General features: G+C 26.0%; 1 protein-coding gene across 1 annotated transcript in view; it reads right to left on the bottom strand.

Moving 5' to 3' along the window:
• Nucleotides 1–27,066, bottom strand: part of LOC136982891 (guanine nucleotide-binding protein G(o) subunit alpha-like) — a 102,275-nt gene that overhangs the window by 68,294 nt on the left and 6,915 nt on the right. Inside the window, exon 4 of the mRNA XM_067279448.1 lies at nucleotides 26,481–26,641. Coding sequence (XP_067135549.1) covers nucleotides 26,481–26,641 — 161 coding nt within the window. The remainder of the gene's footprint in view (nucleotides 1–26,480; nucleotides 26,642–27,066) is intronic.

Here is a 27,066-nt window from a genome sequence, read left to right as displayed (position 1 = left end):
TTTTACTTTTTGTAATTTTTTCTCTTTCTAGAATTCAAAATCACACTATAGAAAAATTTGAAAACTATTCTTACAGTTGATGAAAATCGTTTCTATCAACTGCAAGAAGTAATAATAACAATAATACAGTAGAGAGTCGTTAATTCGAACCCCGGTTATCCGAACGATTTTCAGTCGGACTGTGTCGTGCTGAATCGAACGTTTTTGATACTAGAGTTACTTCTAAAGTATAATTTTCATGTTTTTATATTCTTCAATATATTTATTTTGTTTGTACAAAATAAAGAAATAATTTTTAACGATACGATAGCCTCGATTATTATTATAAAATTTTCATTAAGCTTAAAATCGACGAAAATTCAACACGAAGCGACACGCAACGGAGAAAAATTTGAACATCGGACAGGTTAATATATTTTTTCGTACACAATCGGTTATCCGAACAAATCACTAATCCGAATAACCCCAGTCCGCAATTGATTCGGATTAACGACTCTCTACTGTAATAATAATCGACCAATTTATAGAGAAAGAATAAATAAATAAAAAAAATAAAGTTTACGTGAACATTTCCAGACTATAAAAATACCTAGGATATATCTTGGAGGGGAGAATCCGATATAGTCTCATGCAATGGCGGATCTATATAGATCCCCCAACTTCTAGGGATTCTAAGACACAACATAAAGTATGTAGTTGTTAAATACGCTATAGAGCATAGAAATGTAGAACCATATCAAATGGAAAAATTAAAAAAAATAATTAATATGGCCACTGGTTAGCACATAGCGGGTTCAAAAATATTTCAAGCCCACGATCCTCAGAAAGTTAAATTTGTCCCTGGTCTGATAATCATCGTGTAAAAAGACTAGTTTGCAAATGATAACATCATGGTCCAGGACGAATTTATCCATAAGTTTCACGTCGTTCTGATAGTGGTTCCTTAGATATAGGCCAAATTATAGGTTAAGCTTATATTTTTGACTCGAGTGTAGCCTATTTGAAATCGCAAGCGTTGCGATTCTTTTAGCATATTAAATTGAAATAAAATTAAAATAATTTTACAATTTGCACTATTATACGTTTTATTTAACTGGATAATGTATTAGATTATCTACTTAAATAAAATTCTTGCGTAATGAATCAAAAATGCCATTAACTAATGTCACTCTAATAATACAATCCAGAAAAAAGATGGTTCCAATATACTATTTAAATAAAAAAAAACATATTAAAAATAATTAAATAATTATTAACAATTAAAAATGATTTAGTCAGATTTTACTAAACGGATTATTTATTAAACATCAGATTCTGGACGAATTGACACCAAAAGTTTTGGTAGGTTATAATAAATTATCATGTATATTGAAATATTTAATCAGTCTAGGGTATTTGAAATTTATACTATCATTATTTTTAGAACCTAAATGATGTTTTATATTCCTATATTTTCAGTTTGAATCGTCCAATTGCATGCAAAAAACATCTTAGTAGTTAATGGTCATCTTGTTTTGTCAACAGGTTCGTTGCTTGCAATCAAGTTAGTAAACATTTGCTTTTCGCAAACTAGCAAGATACAAGAAGATACAGCAAGATACAATTGAATTCTGTACTTAATCTTATATTTTCGTACTATTTAGTAGGCTTGTCTTCTCAAAAATGATCGATAAAATAATCTTTAAAAATCGTAAATAGAAGCATTCTTTACAATGTTTCAAGATAATTATTATTAAAAAATTATGAAGATAATTATAATCTATTATAAATAAAACAATCAGGAATAATACAGGATTTTGAATTATGGCATTGAAATTTAAAAAAAAAACTGAAAATTACATTAGTATGTTTTTTCACCGTAGAATAAAAATACTTACAGGAAAATTAATTTAAAAAAACAATTAAATGAATTAACTGAATATAAACAAAATCTGTGCATTTTATTTGAAATGCCTTATCAAATAAAAATGATATTTAAAGAAATGCAAGAGTAAAGTTTTAGGAAACTCTCCTCTTATTGAAATTTAACGTTCTAAGTTTATAATCCGTAAATAAATAAATATCCGACTGTATTCAAATTAAATCTGTTTTATTTCCTTACGTTTATATTTATATTTTTTACCTTTTTTTTATCCCAAAAGATCAATTTTTGACATTTTATTATTTACATAAATTTTGAAATTTTTATAAAATAAAAATGCGATTTATTGTAGAGAACACTCTTTACAATCATTCAAACTGAGAATCAATAGCGTGACTTAAAAATATGTCAATAGTAAATATTACAGAATTCTTATAAAAGAATGCTTTTGTTTTCAGCGAAAACAATTTAAAAACAATTAGTATGCTGAATAATTATGAACAATGATAATTCTAATGTTATGCTTTGACGTTAGCCTACCGCTCTGGGGGACCAGCAATCATACATATCCAGGCGTTCAAAATAAATAAATAAATAAAAATACCCCTAGAAATTTTTGGGGTTCATCTGTCCCGAATATATCAGGCCTAGTTTCTACCCGGTCGCCTGATTATGGGCCTGGCCAATCCACGAGGGCCTTCTTAGTGCCCACAGAGAGAAGAGTTTAAAAAATACAATAATTATACAACGATTAAAAAAGTAATAATTACATTACGCATGTATATTTAATATTTTATAATTTGCTAAAAAATTTTATATTTAAAACCCGAAATTCTATTTAGATAATATTAATATTTATTATATTTCAGGACATGTCCAATTGAGATCTCCCAATAAATGCAATCTTTGTAAGCTAAGAAATAGCAAGTTCTTATTTATATTAAAGTTTATCTTATTTATATTTATGTTGTTTAAATTAATTTGATATAAAATAATGCAGTTTTAATAACAATTTTGTTTATGTAATGCACTTCGTTCGTGCAGGAAAAAATATTTACAGGATGTTTATAATGAAATCCGTTTCCTTTTTAATTCATTTACGAAATTAATAAACAAATACTTAATATATAATGAATTAAATACAACATTTTAATTTTGATATATGTTTAATTGTATAGTTAAACAACAAATTAAATTCAATTTTTTGCATTATTCCAGTTCAGCATATTTTAATTAGATTAACATAAACTATTTTAAATTTAATAATTATACAAGAAAAGGTTTTTACGAGCCAAATTATATGAAAATCAGAATTCATTTCAAATTAACAAAGGAACTTTGAATTTCTTATATCCACTTATACAATGCAACAAATGCTATCATATTACAATATTTATTTAATTGCATATCTAATATTATATTTGACATTATGTATGATAAAAAGAAAGTTGTATATTGACGAAATACCAAAAACGTTTTCGGTAATATAATTTTTCATATTTTTGTTGTTATACGAGAAACAATTATCAAGCAAATATTTTTTGACAGTACTGTAGTCTAATTTCTTTTCTATTCAATTTTACACTGCTTTATATCCAAATATAATTTTATGGCATTTTTTAAAATTTAGCTTTGTAATATTTATAAATATATTTTTAAAATACAATCAGAATTTAAGTTCCAATTCCTGTATTTATTTTGTTTTTCTTTATATTCTTCCGATGCATTAAACTGAAAATTTTTAAATACTTTTTGTCATACAGTTTATATTTTTCCATCTTCTGAAGTAATGCCAATATTTTATCTTTTAATTTTGATTTAAACAGAATTAAAATTAATGTTTTATTTTTAAATTAAGATAATTAATTTAGTAAAATTTAAACATGAGTTTTGATTTTACATCTTGTATTTTCTTTACTCTGTTCTAAGAACTTTAAAAAATATATATTTTAAAATAAGAGATAAAAATATTTTATCTCATTCAAAATAACTCTTATTCTAATCTTTTTAGACTATATTTGCACTATCTATTTACTTTTGTTCAACATCTTCATGGTTTCTTGCCTTCATCATTCGTTAACTCTTTCATTAGAATTATTATATAAATAGGAGAAAAAATAAAAATAACGATCAATATATGCTATATGTTTCTAGTCTAAATTAATTTTGATTTATTTTAAAATACTTTTTATTCTCCCAGTAATGTTTTGGTATTAAAATAAAAATAAATGCCAAAATATGTTTTTATATCTACATCCAAAAACTGATATAGATACCAGAAAATATTTGCAATTACTTTTTATCTAGCATTTCCTTTATGTTTTGTAAATACATTTATTATGCATTAATTTCTTTACCATCTCTTACAATTATATCTTACACATATTAGAAATAATATAAAGAACTTCAATTATTACTGATTTTAAAGATGAAATTTAAATGGAATAAAAAAGTTACTGAATGTTTATATGAAATACAGTATATATTCATAATTTGGTTCTTCTGTATTTGAAATTTGTACTTTGAAGAAATGTCAGTTAAGAAAATCTTTGGGCTTATTCTTTGAGTTTAATAAAATTTCTAAGAATTTTAATTTCATATCAAAAGATTAAAGAAATTAAATGCTAAAAGTAGTAGTGGCTGAATATTAAAATATATTTGTACAGTACATCACTCGAATTTTGCTGTAGAGAAATACAGATCTAGTAGATTTTTTCAATTACCTAAATCCAGTATTTTATGTCCTGAGATAAGGAATTTCCTTTCTTTTTTTATTTAATATACGACTTTTTTTTTGTTTTTGTTTCATTATATATAATGTGTTTAAGGAAGCAATTACATTAGAATATAATCAAACAGAATGGAATTTTGTTTAATTATACCGAATTATAATGAATGAATTTTTACTATTATAAAATTATTATTTAAAAAACACGTTGTATTATAAATAAACCAGAATAAAAATGAAATATTTTAGTTCAGATTCTGAAATATACAAAATTTTGGATTTAAAATTTCATGATAAGATAATAAATATCATTCAAAACTTTGCAAGTACTGCAATTAAAGAATAATAATCCAAAGAATCTAATCAAATATGATATTAAATTCGAAAAAAATAAGAAACATCGAGTTATATAGTTGATGTAAAGGTATAACGAATTAAAATTTAAACTTATCTGGGTCAAACAAATACAACTTGTAAACATTCGTAAAGCTGTTTGGGCGTTAAAACGCTTTTAAAAATGTTCATATATTTAATTTAATAATTAAAAAATTAATCAATAATTTTATATTTTTACTAAGGGATGAAAAATAAACAGTAAAGGAAAATAATGTTTTTGATTTTCGAGAAATTAGCTGCATGCAATAGATATAATGTAAACAAGGCCGCTGAGAGCTTGTATCAGATCAGAGTAGAGCGGGCCCCTTTTGCCTCTCAGCAGATCCCTTTAGCCCAATGGCGCGTTATAGCTTCATGGTTCCCAGTCAAATTTGAATAAGGGGGCCCCATGTACAGTACAGTATTGACTTCTGACATTTTCCTTCGGGGGAATTTTTTTGGAAAATATTTTTTTTTTTTATAAAAGATTGGCTTGGAGCCCCTGTTAGTGGAGGTCCCAGGCAATCGCTTCCCCCCATAGGATAATGCGCCACTGCTTTAGCCCTTTGTTTTTTGAACAAATGAAATATGTAGAATGTTTATTTATTAATAAACAGACGAAATCTTAAAGAATTTATTTTCTGTTAATAAAAATAATGTTAATTTTATAAGGTTAATAATACTATGGGTACTTAATTTTTATCCGGGTTCGGAAAAAATACCTATCTGTAGTACTTATATCTACATTCGGAATGTCGAGAGAGGGCTCTCGACATTCCGAATATGGATATAAATACTACAGATGGAAAATGTAGCAAGTCATAAAATAGATTCCTCACCATTCAGAGAAATATTCTTCTAAACTTGAATCAAGATGTAGAATTTTTAATGACTTTATTCAAAATAAGAAAATATAAAAATACACCAAGTTCTATAATACAATCCATAATTTTAAAACATTTATAACATTTATTGAAATACGAGCACTATCAAATATAAACAGTATAATTTCATATAAATTTATGAAATTTTGTGTATTTCTAATGCACTTAAAATACCGCAAAATTTAAATTGCTGTAATTACATTTTATGCTTTGTGTTCAGTTTGCATGAAGGTATAATTATTATTTTAGCTTTATCGTTAATAGTTAAAAGTTTAATTGCAATATTCTTCAAGAAATCATTGTATTTTGATTAATTTTTCAGCTTTTGGAAAATACGTAATTTCTGCTCAAATTAAAATACTTCGTAGATTTCCCCCTTTCCCCCTTTTTTCCGTGTAATTTTGAGGTAGCTTTTATCTAAAGTTAAACTTACTCCAAGACTTGATTTAAAAATTTTTTCACTTATTAGTTATTGCTAATTAATTCTTCTCATTTTTATCTTACATGTATTTTTAGTATACCAAAATATATTTATAAATAACAAAAGTAAAAATAAAAATTGTCGAAACTGATCGGCAGAATATCCTATTCTTGAACTAGCTTTATTTCTTAATTTTATAATGATTTTTGTGTGTGTGTTTTTACCTCAAAAAATAAATACAGTTAGTCACCAGTGGCCGAGTGGATGAAACCACTGAACAGTTAGTACACTGATATATAATTATGGATTCACGCTTAAAAATCCCGGAAAATCTACGTGGCCAGCTAACGATGGATTTTCCGGGTTTTGTTCAAGTGTCACCTAAATAGGACCAGTTTTCCATAGAAAATCCTCCAGATAAACATCTCCCCTTGGTATGTCGATTGCCCTAACCCATCAAACCAACTAAACAACCCATAAACTTTAGTCTATTTTAATCGTATTTTGCAAATAGCAATCACGAGTAAAAATATTTTAATGCGATATTATATAAACACATAATCCGTCTATTTCATATATACAGGAGAAGGAAAGATAAAAAATTCGAAATGTGGATCAAATTCCTGATCCTCCTATCGAACTGATACCACATCGTCGCTGATAACCAACCCAATAATTTTAATTAAAATTACTTTAATTAAAATTTATTTATAAAAAATTATTAATTAATTATTGTTCAATCAAGGCACGTTATAAGAATTATATTTAATATATCCAGTAAATGCAACACATTATTTTAAAATATAACAACAAAATTACAAAGCAGACAAAGCAATCACAGATAAAGTTATAAAAAAAAAAAAAAAATCAAGAATTGATGTTCACAATGTAAAAACACGAGTTTAGATAATTTATATTCCATGAAATTTATATTATCACAAATTAAATTACTTCCCGGAAATCAGAGTAGAAAACTGCTCTCCATTATTATAATTCTGTTTACAATCTTCGTTTTGACCCGCTTTAACTATTTTTGATATGTTTTAGCAATAATACAAAAAGAGAATTTTAACAGATTACATTAGTTTAGAAAAGAAAATTTAAAAATAATATAACACTATATTATATAATATATATTTAAATTACCTTTACTTAAGAATTTGATTTAATATCCTTAATTCTAAAAAAATGCAGTCTTTTTTCTATAAACAAATGTAATCATAGCATTTTCTGATAAGATTTTACGTAACAGCATTGCAACTGATGATGAATTTTATTATTTCACTTACAAGAGTTTCGCTTGAAGATCAAAACAATTGAAAATAATCGACTTTATTCCCTTCGTAAGTCACAAAAGAATAAATCCAATCGTTACTTGTTTTATAAAAACACGCAATATTGAAAAATACATATTCCTAAAATGAAACATATTTGGAATAAGGTTGATTTATAAACACCTAAAACGACTAAATCTAAAAATAGTTTTAAAATAACATACAAGATTCTATCAAGAATAAACTGTCTACTTGGTCTATATTTTTACGTTACTGGCAAGCAAAATATATTAGGATAATGGGCCCATTCATGAGAATAAAGTAATGCAATAAACTATCGAAAAAAGTTAGACATTTTTTTTTCTTTTTTCTAATCTAAAATCAGCTGAATAAAAATGATTTTGTCATAACTAATTTTACATTTTATGCATTTTATTGATTAATAAATGTATATTTAATATAAATAACAATTTCAGGAATAATAATAATGCTTATTATATACAGTATTACTAATATAGCAGTAACATTAAATAGCATATTTAACTTTATTTAAAAATGGAATTAAATATCAATCAATAAATGAATTAATTAAGCAACAATTTAGTATTTTTAACCAAGAAATCTTGAAATTATAATACCTGTCAAAGTGTTTATAATTTCAGCAGTGCATACTCAAAGGCAGGTACTTCAGGTACTAAAAGTTGTGTAAGGCATATTGTTTTATTTCTACACCCTCCTGTAAAGATTTCTGGATCTACTATTGAACTTATTTATATAATAAAGCGTTAAATTTAAATTATTGCAGTATCATAGGAAATAAATCAGGAGAGAGGGTGGAGTATCCAGGTTTTTTATAGTAGTTTATATTTTACGCAGGGTCCTAGAGAATAACTATGAAAAATTTGGTTCAGATCGGTGAAAGGTCTAGAATTTTATAGAGAACAGACAGATAGACATTCTATTATTATAATACATAAATAAAAATATTAAAGAGTAAAATACTATAAAATTTTAAAATCAGTAGTATGAGTTATTTGCATTGTATAATAAAGTTTTACAATTGTTTTACACGATAAAGTTTTTATAATCTCAATTTTTGAGGAATTTCCAAGACAAACATTTTCAAATAATAATTAGTCTTCGAAGCTATCCAGAAATTACATAACGCAGATACAGGTGAGTGAGTATGCAGGCAATTGCTACGATGCGTTACAAGAGAGTAGGTGTTTACAAAAACGTTACGTAAAGCTAGAATTCCAACTCTCGGGTAACAGAATGATCCTTTTTTTCTGAAATATTGCGCAGAGAACTGTATTGTTTATATCATTGTTTTGAACGCTATACATGTAATTAATACAATAATGTAACGTTAAGTATCCCGTGTTGTATGTTATTCATCAATAAAAATAAGGCGTAGATAGAGGATATGTGTTATGTAATTTTGGAGTTGGGTATGTTTTGAAGCGTTACAGGCGATGGGATGGTAGTTATGTAATTTATGGATGATCCCTTATTGAAACTGTAAATAACTTTAATTGAGAATTAAATAAATTTAATAAGACGTGATAATCTCTTTTGTAATATTTTTTCGGCTATTTCTTAAATTTTCTGAAAGATTTTTTATAATGTAAAAACTAAAATTTTAATTATGAATTGTTATACATTTTGACAAATTAAGCTAATCTATAATTATTCAATCTTTTAAAAATAAGATTTTTTTCTAAATATTTTGACTATTTCATTTGGAAAAATCATTTTATACAATTTTTAAAAGAGTAAAAACATTAAATAAGAAGGTTCTAAATTTTCAACCAATCGCCATAATTTCTATATTTGTTCTATTTCAGTTAAAGATAGACTTTGTTTCAAGTTTTAACAGTTTGGATCAGATGATCTAACTTTTTTGGGGAAGAATTTATATTTAAGTTATATAAGTCAATGTAAATTCTATAAAAAACAATATATCGATATTTATATAAAACCAATGGAAAATATTATGAGTTTTTTTAGTTAATATAGTTTGGTCGCGTTAATTCCAATCTCTTGTAATCCGCTTTTATCATTTCCCTAACTAAAATAATGGATTTATCAACTGTACACTTGCAGCTCAGGCGTAAACATAAGTCACGTGTTGTGAGCACTGCTGCTTATTCTTTCTTTCACCCTGTTTGACTTAACAATTCTAACTTCTATTTCCTGCTGTAAACTATCTTACAACAGTATAAAAAACAGCCTCAAGGCGTAAGCATCATATTCTAACCATCGTATCCCTGTCAATCTGAACTGCCATTGGTCTCAATTAGTTCGGATTAGAGTGACCACACTGTATTTTCGACTACAAACTTCAGCTTTAAAGAATATAATAATTAAAGATTGTATACATAATCCGGCAGTGTATATAGAATTTATCAAAAATATCAAAAACCACCAAAAAACTTATATTTTGCTACATTTCAATAAAGGAAACAGGATTTAAATTTAAGTAATGTAAGGAATGTTATAGCAATTCTTTAATTCTATATTTTCCACTCTAGTATAAAATCATAATTGAATGAAGAGCTTGAATTGAATCCATTTTCAGTGTTAAATTTTTATTATTTCCGTGGCCATATTTTTTTTTATTTTTTTATTTTTACATTTAGATCTAGTATATTTCAGTAAAATGGCAAAATAAATTATCGAACATGTAATTAAATATCAAGCATTTTTTTTAAAAATTATTAAATCATTTTTTATATAAGTGATTCTTTATTTGATGACAGTTTCAATGTGAAAGATAATGCTTAAAATGTACGTGTATAATCAGACACTTTATACAGAAAATCAAAAAATAATAAAGAAAAAAGTGAAGGGAAAAAACTTTGAAAATAAACTAATTATAATTAACCATATTAATCCACTTAATATACAGTAGTTACAATTATTACTCTATAAAATGTATGATATAAAGAATGAAGATTTCTAAAGTTACAATAATGTTCTTGAATACATCTTACATTTATGTAACCTTTATCAACAGGAATATGTGTGTGATTATTACAATTAGGACAGGAACGTATATTTTACATTGTATTATTTTTTCTTGTAATATATTAAAATATAAGAAAAAATATTGCTAAAGATATAATTTAGATTTGTAATAATCAATAATTTAACCTATTTAAATATGAATTGTATTAAATTCGACATTTTATCACAACATATCAAATTAATATTTATATATATTGACATACTGTTAATTTGATATGTTGATTGTTTTGATGAAAAGTTTAATAAATAGCTCAATGTATTTCTCTTCATTATGTAAGATCTATTCTTACAGTTATTACATTTTAAATATAAAAATCAAAGTTCAGTTACTAATATTTTACTATACATTATCATATTGAATATGCTACATATTTGCTGAATAATGATTGAACCTTTGATACCAATTATAGAAATTATTTAAAATTTATAAAATTGTTACTGAATTGTATTTATTGCTTATAGAAATTATCCTATTTATTATAAAATTAAATATATAAAAATTAAAAACAAAAATCTTACTTTAATTTGATTTAACTTGAAATTTCAGTCATAATTAATTTTCTATTCATTTCAATTTTGAAAGTCAGATTATAGTAATGCGTGACTACTTAATATTTAAAAATATTTCTAATAATTATGTAACAACACATTACAATATTAAAATTCAATAGATTGAATGCTTTGAAGATAAAGAAAAATATGATAATTATTCAATTTTATACTTTAATACAACGTATTAAAGTATAAAATTGAACAATTATCATATTTTTCTTTGAAAATATCACATTGAAAACTTCCTACAGAATTTTAAAGTTATTAATAAAATATACATTCATATAGAGATCTAATGTTAATTTATAATAAGGACTATAACTTCAATCAACATCAATAAGAAGATACTGCAATGCCAGTTCAATATACATAGAAATTGATTTTTTTTTAAATTTTGTATATTTAAAACTGTTGGGTAAGTAATAAAGACATTTTTATTAAATGTATTGTAAAAATTTATTTAAATTTTGTAGCATACTCTCTCATGACACATTAACTCTAATAGAACTTGTGGTATCTTGTAATAGTTTAAACAACAGAAAACTTGACACGGGGAAAAAGCTGGCTACATTATTGCTGAACTTTCCGGCATTCTTTATTTGTTTTCATCTGTAATCATTCCTACCATTACCTCTAAATCTTCACACTGGTTTGGGAGATATTAAGGGGGAGCCATATCTCCCGAACCAATGGTCCGATTTTCCTGAAAATTTTTTGAAACATTTCCCCCTAATATACAAACTTTCCTGAAAAATTTCAGAAATTTTTGACAAAAGGCACAGGAGTTATTAAACTTCAAAGTGAGTGAAAAAAAATGTATTCCCTAAACACATCCATACATACAGAAATCCCCAACTTTTTTCTCTTTGCATTTATTAATGATTCAAAGTTCTTTGAGTCCAAAAATGTAAAAATTTTGGGAGGGTCACTTTTGACTGATCGCCGTACTTCCTCTCTGTATGTAACAGCCGAGAAAGTAACAAGATTATTCATAACATACTGAGCGTGAATAACATCAGATAATAAAATATTAAAATCAAATTATCAAAATTATTTTTAGCAAATTCAATCATTATAATATCTGTGTTTTGTACAAAATAATATTATAATTAAGAAAATACAGAGTATAATTACTTTTATACAGAAGTTAAGATTATTTTAATATATTATTAAACATATCTTCAAAAAATATATAGAATATTTAGAAAATATTTAAATACGCCAATTTTTTTTACTTTATTAATTTATTTACAATCATTTTTATGGAAATATTGATTATAAAAATAAAACAATTTACAATATTTATTTTAATAAAGTATTAAAAAAATGAATTAGTTCACTTATCTCAGAATTAATTATTTTATCAGTAAATTTATAATTCTGAATTCTAAAACATCCAATTTAAGAATAATTAAAATAGTAAATAATTAATTGCATTTTTTAAATCTACATAGTATTGTATTATATATAATAAAGCAAAAGTTTTATAAATTATCTTATAAATGAATATTTAATGCATTTATTAATATTATACGCAATTCTTCCTGCAATATTCAATTGCGATAAAGATATTCCAGGAAAACTTAAATATATATATATTATTGTAATCTCTTATTTATTTATATAGAAATTATTTTCATAAATTAAAAACAAAATCTTTTCGATGGATATTACTTGGATTATACATGAAAATTTTACGATTATAATCAATCGAATATAATGTTAATGCGCACGCACAGTAACATTAAACATTTTTAGAAGCTCCCGTTGTCACGATAACCAATATTAGCGAGGTTGAGACCGAAGTTTTAAACGCGAAAACGTGTACGTCGGACGTTCAGCGCCGCTTTCCTGTAAGCCTAGAAGTTTGACAATGGCGTTTGGTAAGTCAGTGGAATCATGCTCGACATTCCAAACGCCATTGTCAAACTTCTAGGCTTACAGGAAAGCGGCGCTGAACGTCCGACGTACACGTTTTCGCGTTTAAAACTTCGGCCTCAACCTCGCTATTTTTCACGCCTTTACGATACATAAATATATCTAAAATTCACTAAAAGCAACCTATAAAATAATATTGATGAAGAAAATTTGATAATATAAATAAATTTAACTTTTAATATTCTGAAAAAAATAAAACAGGGGGAAAAATTAACTTTTTGAAATTTTTTACTCAAAATATAAAATAGAGAACGGAAGAGTAGAAATATAGAAATTAATATTATTTTCGAATTTTTAAAATAAAATTACAACAAAATTTATTTATAAAATCCGATTTTCTTAATTAATTAATTTAATTTTTTTATGCTGAATTCACGAATATTCATTCAAGTGGTAAACAATTTTTTTAGGTTTCGTTTATGAAATTATTAAAAATTTTTAAAAAAATTGATGTTATTATGATTAAAAAGTCAGTAGGCTTTATTATATAATGTATTTTCTTTAAAAAAAAATAAATAAATAGCTTGATACCAAGTAATGAGAGGATGAATAGTGTCTATCCTCTATGAGTCAACAAATAAAGCAAAAAATGAGAATTTATTCGATAAATATTTTCCCAAAATAAAGATCGAAAATATCAATTTAAAAATATTCTATTTAATAGAATTGTATAAATTCAGTTATCAATCGTTAGATTCAATATACATAAAAACTGCATATTTATTAGAAAATGTTTTTCATTGACTGATGTAGCATTTAAGTAATTTTGATAAATTTCAATCGAAGTCGATTTAAAAAATATTATTTAATTAATTTATAATTTATAATGTTTATAAGATTTTAAAAATTTTTTCAGTATATTACGTAAATTCTTAAAAATTTTAGAGAAGACAAATTAAAAAAAAAAAAAAAGTTATATTTCCTAAACAGGGTATTGGCTGTTTTAATTTAAAAAAAATTAACAGCAATTTTAAATTAAAGTTAAAATTAAATCTATTTTATTTAACTATACTTAAATAACTTTCAAAATTACAATTAAACACATAACATCAGATTGAAAGAGCAAGCAGGCCATTTGGATCAGGTTTGGAACACCAAGAATTCTCCAAATTTTAGCCTTTTATTAAAAATAAAGAAATAAAACTGGTCTGATAAGTGATGAGAAATCTATTTTCATTCATTTTATTCACATATTTTTTATAGTTTTCGGGAGATGAGTGAAATCTCACGTTCTGATGGCCTGGATTTCATGCCATTTTTCTCAGGCTCTACCAGCGGCTCGTAGTAGTGCTCCTATGGGCAAAAAGGGCAATTGTCTGGAACCCTCGCCAACAGGAGTCCTCAAACCAATCTTTTATAAACTCATTACTCATAAACTCAGTAAGAATATCAAAATTTAAATTTTTCGCCATCTCGGGGAACCTTAGATTAATGGTGTGGCACGGGCGCAACGCAAAACTTAAACCTTCCAGAGATCACGTTAAAAAAAACCAACGCAAATACCGGGGAATTTCCGCTCAAAAACTTTTTCCGAAGAAAAACGCCCGAAGTCAACACTGTCAACACTGTACACCTGGCCAACTAATTCAAATTTGCCCGGGTTCCATGAAACTATAACGCGCCACTGGGCTCTTCATAACACTCAAAATGTAAATCATAATTTGTAAACCATATAGATATCTGAAGAAATTAAGATCTAGACAAATGTGCCTAAAGTATTTAGTCCCATTTGATAAAAGAAATAAATGTTTAATTAATTTTCTGAAAACAAATTTTAAAATATCGTCGCCAGGGGGTAGCTTTCCTCATCTACATTTTACCAGCGCCTATTTCGTTGTAGATAAAAGCCGAACCAACCCCAAGAAGGCATGATGGAGAATAGAAGACGTCCGTACTTTACCAGTTCCTGCTTCTTTACAAATGTTAATATTTTTAATTAGATATATGTTTGTGTTTTTAAAGGACTGTTTGGCGGCCAGTAGCCTAAAAGGAAAGGTCAGTCGCCAAAAGTGTAATGTTTGGAACTTAAAAATGGTGGTCCCATGTTCCGGGAAGGACTTTGTCTTCAGAAAATTAATTAAACATAATTATCGCCATCGGACGAAAATTAACAAAAAGAAATAAATATTTGTTCATTACTAAAATCAAATCATTCGACTATTATATTATATCGAATGTATAGTATAAAAATTCTCCTCTTTATTATTATTATTATTCTCTCACTATTTATGTTACTTAATAATGCTCATCTCGAAAAGTTTAAACTGTCTAGTTATAATAAATTAATATATATACTACTCTTTTCGCCCTGTGGGCACTAAGAGGACTTTTATTCAGAACTTATTGCGGATTTAGTTGGGCCTCCATTGGGGCAGCAAGGTGATGAGAAACATAGATCACTACCGAAAAATTTCTGGATTGTTTTGATAGCCTGGATTCGATCCTGGATCTCCCATAGCTAATATTCCATAAACGATTCGATGTCAAAACTTCAAACTTAAACAATAAAACAATAAAATAAAAAAATTGCATAAAATTTGAAGATTTTCTAAGCCTAATAAAATAAAATATACGAATATAAATTATTGAAAAATGTACGTAAACAAACATTTCCTAATATGATTGCTAATGCTATATCTTTATATTCCGATATATTGTTCAATAAATTTTTATTTTAACCAATTGTTTATTCATTATACTGTAAGTGTAATAAGTTTTGCGGCATTTTTATCTTTTTCGGCCATTAAAAATGTTTAAAAAACAATACAAAAATTCGATAAATAAGATCAATTTCGTGGTCAAACGGATTCAATCTTCTGAGCATCCACATCAAATTTCACGTCATAATCGAACCTAACTAAGAATAATCAGTGTTTTCATTGACTAAGAAAGATTTCAGTAGTTGATTTTATAATGGATTGGTAAAGAATCACGCAAACTTTTTCATTTCAATAATAATTATTTGATGGAATATTGAACATTGATTTTACTCGTTAGCATCAAGCGAATCGCTATTGCATCAATCTTATCGTGTTCATATTTTAATAAACTCTTCTTTAATATTAATAATATATATATACTTTAAAATATTAAATAAATTATTAAACGAGTTTAAAATTAAATTAATATTCTCAATACAGGTTTATTTATTTTTTAAATAACAAATTTAACTGCTGCGATCATTTCACATATTTATACATTTCACTGTATTCAATTTTTAAAAACTCAATTTATAAAATGCTTACCAGAAAAATCGACAAAATACTTGATTAAAGTCAAGCCTCAACGTTAACTTAACATTAAAAACGTGTGGAAAAAATATAAATAGGAATTTAGAAGCTGTAATAATGGAATTAATTAAACAACTTTTCATAATTACGTTTCTAAACTTCATAGAATAAGTCACTCTATTAACTGATTACTTACTAATAGTAAAGTAAAAAGAAATTATTACAGTGTTATAGAATATCTGAGTGTAGTTTAATATGGATAGATATCCCGAAACTGGAAATTAATGATAAAAACATTGCTCCTGTCTAATAAACATTCAAGCAATTACGGATTATTTAAATGGCGTTATTATCAAAATATTAGTTGCTTTATTTAAAAAAAAATTTCATATCAATAACAAATAGTAAAACCAAAACTGTTAATTAACACATAAATCCTAAGTTTACGTAAAAAAAGCAGGATCCAGATTAAAAAATCTGTATCAGTTGTATTCACCAATACAATAAAGAGTTGAGAGTCAAAGTGGAAATCAACAATCAGAATTCATTTTACTTTAAGTACGTGAGTTCTAATTGGTTAATTTTAAATTCCACACTCAACTCTTCGTTGGTGAATACAGTCATATATGAATTCAAATCTGAATATATAGCAATGAAATGTGAACTTCAGATATGATTTTCTTTCATGTTCTGATCCGCATTCCAAATCTGAATCCAAATTCTTTAGATCCCAACTGAAGTTTGATTTTTAAATCTTTGTTTCTTTCTATGAGAAAACAAAGATTTCGATTTGTATCTTATTGTTGATTATCAACTAAATCGGCTACTTGACTGCTTAATTATTAAGATAACTCTTCATATGATATATATATTCACACAAGGAAGATAATTTAAGACAAATAAAACCTTTTTTTCAATCTGTCAAGTTCAGAATAATTGCCAAAACAAATTAATATTTATAATTTTGAGTAATTTATGAGATTAAAAATGCGGAATAAATTTAAAATTAAGGATGAAATTATCTGGATATTTTTTAAATTAAAAATTAACTTACGTTTGTACTTATAAAATGATATAGTACAGTACTTATTAAATTTAATAATATAACACGTTTTAATTGTTACAGTATTGTTACTAATGATATTTCAACTACGATACTACAATAATTCATTATTTTCTGATACTGAAAATGAGTAGAAACTACATAAAAATTTCTTCGATGTTATCATCATCATCATCATCATCATCATGCAAAATTAATTCCATTAGAAAATTATAAAAACTTGATATTCTCGAATAATAATTACGGTTCATTTACTTTAAAAAGCTGTTTTAGTTAAAAAAATATTTATGAAATAATTTTAAAATAATTTTTATTTTAAATTATTCTAAATTTCTTTATTTCCAAATTTAATTTCAAATAATTTAAAAACTAGTTTTGAAAATGGACCCATCGTTAAGAAATAAAATTTTCACATTTCTGAGGAGGATATTTATATAAAAAATATCTTGTAGATTTATGAGGATTCAAATTTTATTTCGATTTATGAGAGTTCGAATTTTACTAATCCATCATCAGGATGAAGGATGAGATTGATTGGATGATGATAAATCCCATTCACGTATACGATTATAAAATCATTTTAAATGCAGTCATGCTTCATAGAACTAGTTATAGGATAAAAAATATAAACAATTGTAAAAAAAATTATATTTATAGAATAAATAAAGTAAATTTCAGAGCCTAATATAAAATAAAATAAAAAAAAATTGTTCTATGCTTCATGCCTATCGTATCAAATTATTACGATATTAAGCAATAATTCTTAAAGAATTCTCTCTAAATCTTTCTAAAAATGTATTTTAATATGCTAAATTCAGAGCAAAGTATGTAACTTGATCGATATTTTCCTCATAACCGCTAATTTAAATTTAAAAAATAATTAACGTAACCCAACTAACAATTATATTAACAAGTAGTAGATTTATCACAATATACGTTATCGAATAAAAAATTTAATTTAAAAAAATATGAATTTAGAATATATATTTTTTTTATTACATTCAATATTTTATTGAATATTTTGAAATGCCACAACCATATGAATTAATTATTCAAACAGTAAATACGTATGTTGAATTATAAGCATATGTCACGAGAGTTTAAAACATGATTTATTCTGATTTAAAATTTAAAAAAGAAATAGAAAATAAAGAAGCCGAAAGAGTCAATAATTTTGGAAATCGCTAATATAAAATGTGTAGTTGAAAATTTTACAGATTTTTCGTGAATTTTTCGAAAAATTTACCGTCTTTATGAATATTTTCGTAAATTTATCATCATCTTTCTACTTTATATTTTGAAATTATCAACACTTAACTAAAGCAACGAAGTACAATTTTAAATTTCAGAAAATTAAAGGGGAAAAAATCAAATAAATAAGCATTGGAATGGAGCTCACGCGTTACACGTGCTGCAATTTTTTTAAATCATATTTTTAAAAATTCACGTGACTTCCGGACTAGATCGGAAGTTCTTATATAGTTCATCGGGGCTTCCTACCGCTAAGCTTTCCATATCTAGTCTTGATTTTCTATCTATCTAACTCAGTTCTCGAGATTAAGGACGGACAGACGGACAGACGAACAAATCCAATAATTGAAAATAAAACAATCTTAAAAGATTTTGAGAAATTTCATATATTATTATTAAATTATTATATATCATCATCCATTTCACACATCATTCATCCACGTTTATTATACGACTGATTAAAATCTAAATTATTAAATTATATCGATTGCTTTTCGAGTTAATTCGCATGCATACATTAATCTCATTAACTTACGTAATTGCCTCTATTTTAAACATATTAGATACATTGATACATAGTAAAATATTTAACAATGTATTTTACATTATTGTCAAACCTCTGAACAACGGCCACTGAAGAGAAACATTTAAAAATGATCGCCGTTTGAAGGGTTTTCGTTTTGTATGCATATTTGTTTGAAAATATGTTCCTGAATAAAATGGCCTCTGCTTACAGGTGTCCGCTATTGAGAGGTATTTTTAATTGGAGGTTGGATTGTATTTCAATTTGCATTTTAGCGAAAGATATGATTTTTTTCGCTGTATTTCATAAAATGAAAATTTATTATATATATATATATATATATATATTATTGTATTAATTTTCTAAAATTCAATGATTTTATTTCATTTCTTCTTTGAAACCGTGTTTTGTGTGATTGTTAGGACTATGAACCCGAAGTTGAGTTTTAATTAAACACTTGGCTTTATTTCCATCTTTATTTAGTTGATATCAACTAAATAAAGATGGAAATAAAGCCAAGTGTTTAATTAAAACGATTTTATTTCATATTATTTTATATCAAAATAAAACATTCATTTTGTAGATATTACTATTCATTGCAAGCAAATGATATAATCTATATCAATTTCATTCAAATTCATTAAATGTTGCAAAGAGAGGTCATCAACCTGTGGATCCTTATTAAGTTTAATGGATAAAATGAATGAATGAAACCATACATATATACGGCAATTATTAATAATTATTTAGTCTTCCTATTTTATGTCATTAATTTATATAAAGTAAAATATTTAAATCAATGTAAACGGTATGAATTTAAGTACTTTTCTTCGATAGTACTGTACAGTACTTGAAATTTGCATAAAAGTATAGCATAAATCTTTTAAAAGGTTAATATATTTAAAGTATTTTGTATTGAATTGTAAACATTTTTGTCATTAGTTTTAACAGGAAATGAAAGATTTCAAAAAATTGATTTAGCTGTATATAGATTTCATATAATTATTGTCTTTTCTCTCATGCCATGCCTTGTTTGAGTATTCCAACGTGGCGTAAGCTATGCCTGATAGATTCTAGAATTTTTCAATTAATGAAAGGTTCGAAATCTATATATATATAATCGAGACGAGTTGATGATGATGATGATGATGATGATAACAACAGGTCATAAATACTAAAAACTACAGAAAACACATACTCAAAGATGCAACACTCACAAATGACACATGCAGAAAATGTCACATCATGCCAGAAACTATACAACACATCACTTCTGGTTGCAAGCTCTTGGCACAGACAGATTATTTACACAGACATAATCAAGTAGCAAATATAATACACCAAGAGCTTGCAAAGAAACACAAATTAGTAGACATCCACGAACCATACTACAAATACATTCCACAGACAGTATTGGAAAACAACACGCACAAAATGTACTACGACAGAGCCATAATCACAGATAAAACAATTTACCACAACAGACCAGACATTACACTCATTGACAAACACAATAAAATCACATACATTATAGACATATCCATTCCAAACACTCACAATATACAAAACGCATGCACTGAAAAAATTAGCAAGTACACAGAACTCGCCCAGGAAATAAGGCATCTGTGGAGGATGAATAGAGTGCTTATTGTACCTGTTGTTCTCTCCTCTACAGGTGTGATACCACACACACTACACAAAAGCCTGGGCACATTACAATTGAATAGAAACACATACATCACACTACAGAAGGCCACTATATTGAATACATGTCATATTGTGAGAAAATTCCTGAATACAGACACACACACTGATACACTTCTTTAATTTCTGTTTTGGTTACTATGCCTTGACTTTGGTTCGGCATAGTACACAGCCACCGGTGTTAACCGAGTATATCTCACTTAACCCAACATAATAATAATAATAATAATCAGCGCAGAGCCCAAACGGTTAGGAGTTGAAAGTTGAAATTTGGTACACAGTTAGGGTACGTCACGAGAACGCACACTAAGAAGGGCTTTTTCGAAATTCCTCCCCACGGTAGCGAGGGACAGGATTAAGACTTAACACTTTCATCAACAATGGAAGTGTTAGGTAACAATGGAAGTGTTAGGTAACAATGGAAGTGTTAGGTAACAATGGAAGTGTTAAGTAACAATGGAAGTGTCAACAATGGAAGTGTTAAGAGAAAGCGACGTGCAAGACGCAGATGCAGTTTTTTTCGTTTTTGCGGGAAATCGAACATATTTTTAGACCCATCTAAAATTCTGTAATTAGTCTGGAAACAGGGGACCCAATTCTTGCATTCTGTGAAAACGAGTAAGGTTGACTATAACGTAATAATCTTAATCTTCGCTATCGTTACTTTTGCCCGAGCAACGCCGGGCCTACCTGCTAGTTTATAATAATTTCGTGAAGAAATAATATTTCAAATTGGCATATTTGAATTCATTTCATCTATTTTTTCAATTACGTATTACTTGAAAGCAAGGCAGATTTGAAATATTTCGTTTAATGTTATCAGATTGTACATCACTAACCATATTCAATCTATCCTATATACATAAGGGAAGACTAACTTTCTTTAATACGAATCTTTCGGCAAGTCGAATTTTATTTTCGCTCTCGTATACTCAATGCATTTTATGTGACAATAGATTTTGAGAGCATATTTCGAATTCATTTCATGCCTAATATTATTTTTTCTTTCATCTTCAAGAGCTACATTAAAATCACATTAAGAGGAATTCAAATCAAATATCTAATTTTGTACACTTGGAAAAAATAGAAAGTTACTTGTCATATAAATCCAATACGAAAAATTTAAGGGAATTTCACGCATGAAGTAACGAATTTATCCTTAAACACAAATTAGCCAATCAAATTTTAAAAGGGGCATTTTCATTTTTGTTTTACCTCAAACTACGTCAAACGTAAACAAAAATGCTTTCTAGGCGATTGAAAATATTTGATATTGTCGAGCAGAATGAATTATCAAAGTCAAACTCACATAAAAAAACTTCTTTAACTTGTCCATTAATTGCATAATACTATTTTTATACCTTTCTACCATCTTATCCCCATAACGTTCCGTAACTCTGATCGCACATACCCACCCCGTAATTACGTACCGCGTATCCTCGATCAACCGCCTTAATTGTTTGGGAATAACACACAGCACGGGGTATTTAACGTCATTATTTGTGTATAACGTATAAAGCAGTGGCATGAACAGTACGGTTCTCTATTTAACACTTCAGAAACAAAAATGAATCGTTCTGTTACCTAAGGGTTTAGATCCTAGCATTACGTAACATTTTTGTAAATACCTCACCCCCTTGTAATACATCGTAACAAAAGTTACCTGCATACCCTCCAATCCACATCTGAGTTACATAATTTACGAACAATCCCTAATGTTCCTGTTCACAATCAAGAATCAAAAGTTTCGTAGATTGTTGATAAATATTTATTTTATTATATATTAAATGGTTTTTAATAAATTAATTTGAATTTAATTCTACCAACATTTAGTGAAAGGTTAAATTACGTTAGGCATCTCAGTTGAATTCTTGCATAAAAATTGTCTTAAATTTTCAAATTCAACCTTAATAATGCAGACTGTAAACTGAAAATTCATTAAAATTAAATTCATTTGATTAATTTTTGTCCGATGTTTCTTATTCTTTGAAAAAACTTAAATCTCGAACAAGGCTTTTCATTTTCAAATTTTCAGCTTTATAACCGACATAATACCATAGAATCTGTACAATTTCCATATTTTAGACCTACTCTACAGTATTTGCATTTGTTATAATTGTTTCTTGAAATGAAAATCTAGAAAAATATACACTATAATTTTATTATAGGCTACGTAACAATTTTATTTTACGTCTGAAAATTTCAATTATTGAGAAATACGTGAAGAATATCTTGGGCAAACTTACAAAATAATTTTACTTTATTTCCCCATTCGAAAATTCATTTTAAATCACAATTCTGATTGCAATGTACCAAATTCTGGAAATGTTAATTTTCGTTTGAGAATTTTGTTCGATTAATTAACTGCAAAAATCGCGCTAAAGAAATATTATGATGAACTTTGCTGATGACTCCGCAAGATTCCTACAATATTTCATACTAACGAAGACATTTACAAAACTATAATAAAACATATGTATACACAATGCCGGCAAGTTTGCTGCTTATTACGCATATTTACATTAACTAAACTGTGAAGCAAAGTATTTTTTCACAACTTGAAGCCTCAACTATCACAAAAAGTTGTAATGGTAAGCAGGATTTCTTTCAGCGGGAATCCGGGAATATAAAGTTTTGTAAAAATACAAATGATCATTGCTTCTACTCTTGATTATTGTTATAATTCTAATGATTATTATTTCAATTGATCAATAAATTGCATTTATTACCCCTTCTGATCAGAAAAATACTCTCCGTAAGATGTTTTCTGAAAGAATCACTGATGGTTAAGTTACTAGAATAAGATTGTTAGATGAGAATCACAAAATTAAAACATTTTGCATCGTCTCTCTACTGACAAAATAAGACAGGTGCAATGGGTGCACGGGCACAGGACCCAGGACATAACGAGGCCCTAAAGTGAGGTATCAAAAATGATCAGTTTACATTTTTTGCTCTGCTAATCCTTTACTTTTCGGTCTAATTGTAAACACGTACGCAAGCGTACAGGGCACTCTTTCTGGTACACAATTCTTTTATACAAAAATCAATAATAATAAATAGTATATGTACTGTACACATAATAATAAATACAGCATTGAGTTAATTACTTAGTTACACTTAAGCAATTTACAAATTAGATTTATGTAAAATTCGAGTTACATAAAAGTCTACGTCCGCATTACTTACATAACTCAGGGTATTACTGTATATGATTCTACTAGACAAACATATCTTTGTAATCTACTAAGGACTGTTACTCTCCTCCTTATTTTTACGATTTTATTTGAATAAAGATTTTGAACTAAAATTAATTTAAAAAGGATTAACAGTTGGTGTTTCTTAATAGACAATTCGTCTTAGTAAAAGATCTCCTAATCATAATAAGTCAATTTGTCATTGAATTGTTGAAATCAATGGGTATATTTCTCGAATTTTGTCGATTCTTTTACATTTCGAGCTTCCAAAATTATTATTAATGCAAAAATTGTGATATAAACAATACAGTTAAACTTAAATACAATATATTTTTTATTATTTCTTAGATTCATGCACATATAAAACAAAACATTTTTACTGTAACGGCGTATTCACAACCAAGGATCAAGAGTTAGAGTTAGAAGTTAACCAATTACCATTCGCTTTACTTTTAGTACGTCAACTCTAAAATAAGCGGAAAATTAAAAAAGTAGACTGTACCACTTTTCAATGAAGTGCGGGGGATAATAGGTAAATAAATGGTAAATAAATTTAAAAAATTAACCTATCAAATTACTAAAGAGATTTTTACTATGTTTATTATCTTCCATTATTTATATTTTTTTAATTAGAATTTCAAACATTATAATCAAAAAGATTCCAGTTTCAGTTTCAGTTTACCATAAAGAACCGTTATATAGAAAATCCCAAGAGTTTTGTTTAAATTTTAAAGTGAAAAATATTAAAATAACATTTATAACATAGGAATAAATATGATAGGATGTATGATAATGTAATGTGAACTTATGAGAAATATTTTAGGTAGAATCTTATATGATAAATACTTTTGTTATTAGTTTAAAATATGTACAGTTAAACTGAGTAAACTTCCTCTTTAACTGTTGATAGAAGATAATTATGCAATAAAATGCTTTTTATTTTTGCACAGAATTTAAATTCTGTGTAAAAATTAAGAGCATTTCCCTTTTACTAATTTATTTAGTTATTTAATTTTGTTTTTTTTTAAATATTCAACAAGGAATATATATTTATAAATTTGATAATGAAATTATCAGTTATAAATCATTAAAAAATTTGGATAAAATCATTCAACTGAAAAAATTTCAACAATTTTTTAAAGAATATTAATTAGACCCTTAAATATTGATTAACTAATCAACTTTTAATGTAAAATATTACATTTATTTATACTTTTATATAAAATTCTTACTAATTAATATAATAAAAAATGAATAGAGTTTTTATTTTATTTTAAATTCAAATGTAACTGATGTAATTTTTAAAATAAAAAAATAATTAACGATTTAAATTATAGTTCGTATTATATAATAAACATTTAAATACTGTATTTATTAGTGTTTATATTCTTGACATTTTTTTGTAATTAAATAAATAATAAAAAATAGTTTTTAATTTTTATATATTTAATATTAACGTATAATTTAAAGGTTAATTTCTTTATCATATTTTACTCCACACCTTAATATCTGAAGAATTAAATATTACAATTAAAACTTTATTCATTTATTTTAAACCTAAATTGTTATAAAATTTGAAATTATAAATAAAATTTAGGAATATTTTTACATTTTACAAGCTTTTTTTTTCTAATTATTTTCATGTCAAACAAGTTAAATGTCACTTAATGCTAACAGGATAAATCAAAATCTATTAATTTAATTATGATTTTAAGAGTAATTCTCAGCTGTATTTTGATTAATTATTGTTACAGTTGTTACAAAAATCAATTTTATTTTTCAATTTATAGATATATCAATTTAAATTTATTTTAAAATTATAAATATTATTGAATATGAGATGCTGTAAGTAGAAACATTACAGGAATCTGTTATTACTGTATTGTAATTATTATTTTTTCATTAAATATATGAATATAAATGAAGGTTTATGTTATAAATATTGTATTTTTACACGAATATGACCGATTTAAAATTACAAATAAATACAATTTCTTCTTCAGAAAAGTATTAAAAGAATAAAAAAGTTTTCTCGACTGATAAATATAGTAAATTACACAAATAAATTATTCAAATTCAAAAGATTTTTTCAAATATAATTTCTATTAAAATTTATAATTAAAACGATGTAATTCTTATTAAGACGAAGTTTTAAATATCGTCAGAGAAAAATAATGCCTAAATGAATATTTATTGATATTAATATTCTTTGAAGTTTTTAATAATCGAAATTCTTTTTCGGAAATATTTAGAAACTTCAAAAGATATTAAAATTTAAAGATAATAGTATATTAACTAAGTTTTAGTTAGAGAAATATCCTGGAAAATTAAAATATCTCGCTTTTTTTACACACACACACACAGAATTTAATTAAGCAATACATTAATTATGTAAAATTTTAAATTAAAATTTATTTAAATATCTAAAATAAAAGTCGAATTTTCTTACTATTTGGCGCTATCGTTTAACTGATACTCATTCGACCGTCCGAAACAATCTTGTACACCCGTATCATTCCATAGCCTTTTCATGGCACTCAATAATTCTTCAGAGATTGGTTCTGTATCCTCCATTCTTGATACAACATCAAATACCATCTTTGCGTCAGCCTAAAATTATCAAATAAAACGTTTAATAAATCGATTTTTTAAGTTAAATATTTTCACTTTAATCTACACCGCCTGTAAAGATTGCTTCATTGTATAACCACTTCACAGTGCAAGAAAGCCAACATTACACTTTTTAATCGTTACAAATATCGCTTTTTATATTATAAAATTGTGTAATTTTAGTGAAAATTTTGGCATTATTGTATCTCTAATAATTTCTCTCTTGTTAGGATAAACTTTATTAAGATTACATGCTGTATAAAGTTAATTATTTAACATTTCTTGCTTCTTTTCTACCTCATCACTCGACGCCCATGAAATTTGACTAAAAAGTATTCACATATTAATTTAATTTTTAGATTTTTTCAATTATTATAAAGACAGCGAACTTCTGTAACATTATTTATTGTCAATACTTCCTAAAA

The sequence above is a fragment of the Centruroides vittatus genome, unplaced genomic scaffold (assembly GCF_030686945.1).
Source record: "Centruroides vittatus isolate TY-2023 unplaced genomic scaffold, ASM3068694v2 contig_874, whole genome shotgun sequence".
In the NCBI taxonomy this organism is placed as follows: domain Eukaryota; kingdom Metazoa; phylum Arthropoda; class Arachnida; order Scorpiones; family Buthidae; genus Centruroides; species Centruroides vittatus.
Note: the sequence above shows the minus strand (reverse complement) of the source record. Positions and strands in the feature narration are given on the sequence as shown.